Consider the following 6,632-nt stretch of genomic DNA (forward strand, 5'->3'; position numbering starts at 1 on the left):
CCCCCTGCTGGGCAGGAACTGGCCCCGGGTGGCCTGGGTGGCATCTGGAGGACCTGGGAGTCTTAGGCTGCCTTCGGCCCCGACAGGTGACCAAGAGGAGCCCAGCTGACCTCCCGCTGACCCAGGCCGCCCTGAAGGTCCTCGCCCAGAAAGCCAGTGAGGGCCGCCCTGCTGCCGCCAGGACCCCATCCTCGTGTGCGGTGAGCTGGGCAGCGGGGGTGGGCAGGCCCAGCGCGGAGGGCACAGTGGTCCGAGACCACAGGGGGACCTGGGTCCCAGCACCAGCACCTAGCTGCCCGGGGGCCCTAGTGCCCGCACCCGCCTGCTCGGCTTCTGCCGCCCGTCTCAGCCACGGGGGTTCAATGAGCCCCATGTGCAGAGCAGGTCACACGGTGCCTGCCCTTGACTGAGCTGCTCAGCAGGCCCTGATCCTGCCCCCTGATTGTTCCTTCCGCTCTCTCTCCAAACTAGACCGACGGTCTGGGGACACTCCCCACGACACGTCCCCAGAGCGCCCCTGCACAGACCAGAGGGGCCAACGAGCTCAGAAAGCCTGGGGTTCCTGCAGCCCCTCCCTCAAAACGCCCCAAGGCCAAGGCCTCTGGGACATCAGAGGACAGCGAGGATGGCAGCAGCAGCAGCTCTTCGGGGAGCGAGGACGACGCTGCGGGGCCCCGGGTGGCCCCGGGGGCCCCCGGGCCGGGTAAGGGTCCTGGGGCAGCCTGAGGCTCAGGCCTCTGCTCTGCATCTCCACTCATCCGGTGGCCAGCCTGGGCCTCCACGAGATGCCAGACACCTTTGGGCTTCAGGCTCCTGTCACTGACCCCTCAGGTCCCAGGGCCACGCCTCCCCTGGGAATTCGAAGCTTTGGCATTCAGCTGCCTCACCTGAAATGCTGTGAGTCGCAGTTAACCTGGGAAGGAGCAGTGGGAGCAGATGAAGCTGCGCACAGGGCCCAGGCTGTCCCGGGACCCCCCCAAAGGGCTCTCCGTGCCCAGCTGGCAGGGGTACCCGGGACTCCAGCAGGCCACCTGTGCTCCTCCGGTAGGTGCAGCCCCAGCCAGGAGCGAGACCCTGGTGGAAGAAACCACAGCAGAGTCGAGTGACGACGACGTGGTGGCACCTTCCCAGGTAACCTCCTCTTCCTGGGGGCCCTGGCGGGGGTCCTGTCTGCGTGGAGCCAGGCTGGCCCTCCCCGAGGCCCCCTTTCAGCGTGAGGTTTGGGAAACAGACTCTCGGAGTCTGTAGCAAGGCTTACCTTGATTTTAGGAGATCCCCAGATAAAATTGTTGACAGGTGGGGTTTCCTTTCCGGTCATTGTCTGTACGTGGCGCGCTAGTGCTTTTCCATTTGCAGCAGTGATAGGATGGCAAACCTTCCTGTTTAAAACGTGTCTCGGTGAAGATCGGCCGATGTGCCGCCTGCCCAGGGGTCCCCGTCCTCCTAACGGGCCACCCTAGGCTGAGGGGGGCAGCCTGGCAGCTTTCACACGGGGCTTCTTCAGTCTCTCCTCTCAGGTTATGTGACCCCTGGACTGACTCCAGGCACCTCCCAGTCTTCAAAGACCACTCCCAAACCAGCCCCCAGCCCCTCAGTTTCGTCTCCTCCGGCCACCAAAGATGCGCTAGGCGGCAAGCGGGGGGCCGAGGCCCCAAAAGCAGCAGGCACCGCGTCCCCAAAGTCAGGTGAGCCGAGGGCGGGAGGGACAGGGCAGTGGACCCCTCCCCCCTCGCGTGCAGTACCCCCCAGCGTGGTCCTGTCTGCCAGCAGGGCCCCCAGGTGGGGCCTGGCGCCCCACATCAGGGTGGGTGCTCAGCAGTGGGAGGGGCCCACGCGCTGTGGGAAGTGGGCGCCCGCTGGGAGGCCGCGCCCTGGAGGAGGTGCACCTTGGCAGGTGGGTGCAGGTGGAGGGACGCAGGGTGGCTCAGACAGAAGGCGGGGTCCCGTGTGGGGAGGTCTCCAGTACGTGGCAGTGACCCCCAGTGATAGACGATGCTCTCTCACGCCTCAGACAAGCTCGTGGCTGCCCGGGGCCTCGGTACCTTAACCATTCAGGGCAGGGCTTGATGCATCCAGCTGGCGTCACATAAAAAATGACGCAGTGGGAAGCAGTCACGTGGCATTTGGAGGCAACCGAGTGCTCGGGTCTCCTGGCTTAGGGCAGGAGCCGCCGCTGCCTCTGCGGGCACGAAAGCACACGTGTCAGGAGGGGACGCTCCGGGTTGCAGGGGAGGAAGATGCCAAGCCCCGCCCTGCCCCTCAGCCTTTCCTCGCCGCCCCCTGTCCTTGCTAAGGAGCCAGGTGCACAGAGCTGGGCCTGCATCTGCCCCGGGACCCCGTCTGCCCGCTTCCCCTGCCACCAGGGCTCTGGCACCCGAGCTGCTACGGTGCCAACTGCTCCGCAGGGAGCAGTCCCCAGCACCTCCCGAATGTGCCCTGAGGCCCCCTGGGGGCCTGAGGCGGGTGGGGGCGTCTGCTGAGCCCCACGCCGGCATCCCGGGCACATGCGCTGCAGCTCGGCCGGTGCTGCTCACTTGCTCCTCAGAGCGGCAGCTACAGCAGGGAGACGTGGGGGCTGCAGAGGGTCTTCCTCCCGGGTAGTCGGCAGCTGTCGAAGGCCAGCAGAGGCATGAGGGCTCTAGACGTGGCTGTAGCAGGGGGCTGGAGGCAGGAGACCTGCTGGCCCGGCCGCCGTGTCTGCCACCAGCACCCGAGCCCCACCACGCAGGGCCGTGGGCCCGCTGTGTGCACCTGTGCGCCAGCTGCGCGGCCCCGTGTTGGGGACGGACGGACGGACTTAGAGCGCGGGCTCGGCGGTCGTTTGACAGACAGGGAAGCCACCCCTGGGCCGGCAGACCCGGAGCCTGGTCGGCCTCCCCATGCCGACTCCGAACAGAAGACACCGTGTCTCTTGTTCAGCCTTGACCTTGTTGGTAGATCCATGCCTTTGCGAACATCGTGGGGTTTCTGTGCATCCCCAGCCTGAACTCGGTGACCAGTGTGAGGAGGAGGCCCAGGGCCCCACGGTCAGCTCTGCGCCGAGCCCCGGCTTGCAGCCCCCGAGGTCCTCCCCAGTTCTCCCGGACCCGTGACCCCAGGTCCTCTCTCCGCAGGCAGAGGAGAGGCTGGCGCCACACCGCAGAGGCCCCGGGAGGGGCCCGAGAGCCCCCAGGCCTCCAGGCTGGCTCTGCAGCATGACATTGCCCGGCGGCTGCTGGGCGAACCCTGGCCCCTGAGCGAGGCGCACGTGCAGGCCTCCGTGGCCAAGGTGCTGACGGAGCTGCTGGAGCAGGAGAGGAGGAAGGCCGCCGATGCCGCCAGGGAAGGCCGCCGCAAGGGCCGCAAGCGGAAGCTGTCGGAGGACCAGACGGCCGCAAAGGCCCCCAAGAGCAAGAAGAAGAAGCAGCTGGCGGCTGGGGAAGGCGGGGAGCGTGCCGTCTCCCCGGACAAGGCCCCCAGGACTTGCCAGGGGAAGCCCAAGAGGGACAGGGCTGGCGGCGGCAGCAAGGAGAAGCAGGAGAAGGAGGCTCCCGGCTCCCAGGGGGCCAAGGAGAAACAGGAAGGGGAGCCGGGGATGGTGAAGGGTGAGGGAGGAGACCGGGGCGCCCCAAGGAGCAAGAAGGAGAAGAAGAAGCCTGACAAGAGTAAGTGTTCCCACCGCCCTGCTGGGAGCTGTCCCCACGCGGGCGGGCAGCCCTCGGCCAGCACGGGGCCGAGGCTGGCTTGTCCAGGGTCACGGGGCAGGATCAGCAGAGCCAGAGCCAGGTTCGGGACCACAGGGCCGCCACTGCCCAGGGGCTGAGGTGCCTGCAGCCCCGGGCATGTCCTTTCACGGAGCTGTGTGCAGCCTCACGGGTGCCGCAGCCACGCACCTGCGTCTCAGCTCGTGGACAGCAGCGCTCTGCACTCTGGCCCATGTGCAGGGCCGCCTCCGACCCTCACGCCAGCCTGGGCAATGGCGGGTGTTTCATTCCCAGTGTGCAGATAGAAAGCGTTCTGTTAAAATAGGTCCACACAGGAGTCCCATCGTGGCTCGGGAAACGAATCCGCCTAGTATTCGTGAGGACGTGGGTTTGATCCCTGGCCTCCCTTAGTGGGTCAAGGATCCCACGTTGCCGTGAGCTGTGGTGTAGGTCGCAGACGTGGCTCAGATCCCGCGTGGCTATGGCCTGGGAACCTCCATATGCCATAGGCGTCACCCTAAAAGGCCAAAAAAAAGCATTTTTTTAAAATAAATGTATAGCAGAGTTCTCACTGTAGCACAGCGGATTAAGGACCAGGCATTGCCACAGCTAAGGCCTAGGTCACAGCTGCAGTTTGCGACTGGGAGGTTCCTTGCCCAGGAACGTCCACCTGCCGCAAGTGCAGGTGGAAGAGCCAAAAAAAATGTGTTGAAGTTTTGCCAAGCGGGTTAATAGTCTGGATGGCCCAAGGAGAGGGTCCAAGGGCCAGGGCCGGTGTCGCAGAGGCCTGGCCTGAGTCGTGATGGTTCCCAAGGTTGGCGGGGGGCGGGCGGTGGCTCTAGGGCCCCTGAAACCCTGGCTTGTATGTGTCCCCAACGCTGACCCACAAGGCTCTTGTTGAGCAAGTTTATTTTCTTCCCTTAGAAAAAAAAGACAAGGAAAAAAAGGAAAAGAAGAAGAAAGCAAAAAAGGCACCAACCAAAGCCCCCGACTCGCCCTGTCAGAAGAAAAAGAAGAAAAAGGTACGATGAATTCCAGAGAAGCCTCGGGCCAGACAAGGGCCCCGGCCCCGGCCCCGGCCCCGGCCCGTGCAGCTGAGGGAGGTCTGTGCGTGGGAGCCGGGGCAGTGGCCTGTCCTGTGAAGCAGAAGGACGTCCTCGGGAGGCAGAGACAGAGGGGCGCACACACGCAGTCAGTCACACATGCACACGCAGTCACAAATGCCGACCGTCGCGCGCGCGGGGCCGGGAGGCTGTGGCAGGTCTGCAGGGAGAGGACACCATCCCTCCGCTGTGTCGGCCCCGGCGGGCAGGGGGGGCTGGCGGGCCGAGCGGGGCTGCGGCCCCTTCCACGCACGCAGCTGCCGTTCTCGCTGCGGCGGGAAGAGCCGAGCGTCTGCGCTGTCACGTCCCCTCCAGGGCGGGCGGCCTGGACAGGCCGTGCTTCGTAGGGAAGCCACTCACCCCTCTCTCCTTGCAGAAGAAGACGGCGGAGCAGACCGTCTGAGGACGCCAGGTGGCAGGTACGCCTCCAGCCCGGAGCCCTGCTGCCCATCCCTCTGGCGGGGGGGACCCTGCAGCCCGGGCTCCAGTCCCCAGGGTGACCGTGGGGTGGCCCCAGGGGAAGGGTGAGCGAGGAAGGGTCCGCTCCCGGAGGTCAGCGGGGAGCCGCAGCCTCCAGGGGGTCCTGCCGGACAGCAGCGCAGGGCAGGGCAGGCCGGCGCCCAGGTGGGGCCCCCGTACGTGCGGATGAGGCTCGGGCTCCGAGGCCGCTCGGCCTGTCTCCTGCCATCCCTCTAGGGTTTTGTAACTTGAGGGCCTTTCTCATGGGTTTTCTCCGAATCAGCCCGGCTGCTGCTTCCTGGGCGGTGGTGAAGGGGGTACGTGCTCGGCCGAGCCGAGCTGGCCCCACCTGTAAATGGGGTGATGCGGCCCAAACTGGGGACCGGCCCGGGACTGGATCTGGGCCCAGGTCCCCCCGACGCTGAGGTGCCCGGTGTGGCTCTTCTTCTGTTCTCCTTGATGGAGGGAGATGTCGAGAAAGCTCGCGTTGGGCTCTTGCCTTCTGCCGGGGTCTCGGCCGAGTGTGGCCGGCCCCGCGCCTCTCCCCGCGGCCCCCGCGCGGTGAATCGAGCCTTTAACTTCCCTCCGCAGGCGGCAGCGGCCGGCGCGGGCCCTGCAGAGCCGGCCCGGGGAGGAGGAGGAAGCGCCCCGGCTCCCGTCACTGCCCCGGCTTCTCTTCGGGCACAGGACGCTTCACGCAGACGTGTACAGTATAGAGCTATTTTTTTAAGTGACCTGCCCTCCTTCTGAGGCCCCCGGACTGTCTGCCTCCGCCCCGCGGACCCCACGCAGCTCGGCCCCTGGTCTCCCGCGAGCTGGTGCTTGTCCTTGTCTCTGCCCGTCCGTTTGCGGGCTTTTTGTAAGAACTCGGCAAATAAAGGACTTGTTGAAGTTTAGGTGCCACGTCCCCAGGGCCGCTGGGCCACCGCTGTCCCCGGGAGGGGCCACCGAGCAGGTGTGAGGTGAGCCGCCCGTGGCTCAGGGCTCGTTCGGGACTCTGCGCGCCCGGATCGTGAGGTGCCGTGTTCGGTGAGACCCAGTTGGCCAGAGGGGTACTCGGGGAAGGCCCGGTACTGAACTGGACGGGAGAAGCCTTCCTGGAGGAGGCGGCGTCTAGCCTAAGGAGGGCTCAGCAACGGCCCGAGTTGTTGCAGATGCTGGGAAACCTCGGGCCGCTACCCAGAAGCAAGACTAGGAAGGGGGTGGGGATGGCCTCCGAGTCTGCTTCGGGAGGGAGGTGGGTGGCGCCCGGTGGAGCGTGGCTGGCAGGCTCACCAGGGGCAGGAGGACCAGGTAGGGCTGACTGGCCCTCGCGTCTCGGTGACAGGGGTTCTGTGCCCATGCAGGCGAGAGGCGGAGGGACACGAACAGTGGGTCAGGGCGGCTC

General features: G+C 66.2%; 1 protein-coding gene across 3 annotated transcripts in view; it reads left to right on the top strand.

The window, feature by feature from the left end:
• The window catches only part of TCOF1 (treacle ribosome biogenesis factor 1), a 32,961-nt gene extending 26,820 nt beyond the window's left edge, over nt 1-6,141 (top strand). For 2 of the 3 annotated variants that reach the window (XM_047779053.1, XM_047779055.1), the window contains exons 19-23: nt 87-200; nt 472-703; nt 1,049-1,131; nt 1,505-1,685; nt 3,114-4,088. In XM_047779053.1, coding sequence (XP_047635009.1) covers nt 87-200; nt 472-703; nt 1,049-1,131; nt 1,505-1,685; nt 3,114-3,802 — 1,299 coding nt within the window. In that variant the 3' untranslated portion in view covers nt 3,803-4,088. Of the gene's footprint in view, nt 1-86; nt 201-471; nt 704-1,048; nt 1,132-1,504; nt 1,686-3,113; nt 4,089-4,607; nt 4,706-5,162; nt 5,206-5,836 lie in introns of those variants that run through there. The other variant, XM_047779054.1, reaches the window with a different exon arrangement.
• Nucleotides 6,142-6,632: the final 491 nt, after the last annotated feature.

The sequence above is a fragment of the Phacochoerus africanus genome, chromosome 4 (genome assembly GCF_016906955.1).
Source record: "Phacochoerus africanus isolate WHEZ1 chromosome 4, ROS_Pafr_v1, whole genome shotgun sequence".
NCBI classification, from domain to species: Eukaryota; Metazoa; Chordata; class Mammalia; order Artiodactyla; family Suidae; genus Phacochoerus; species Phacochoerus africanus.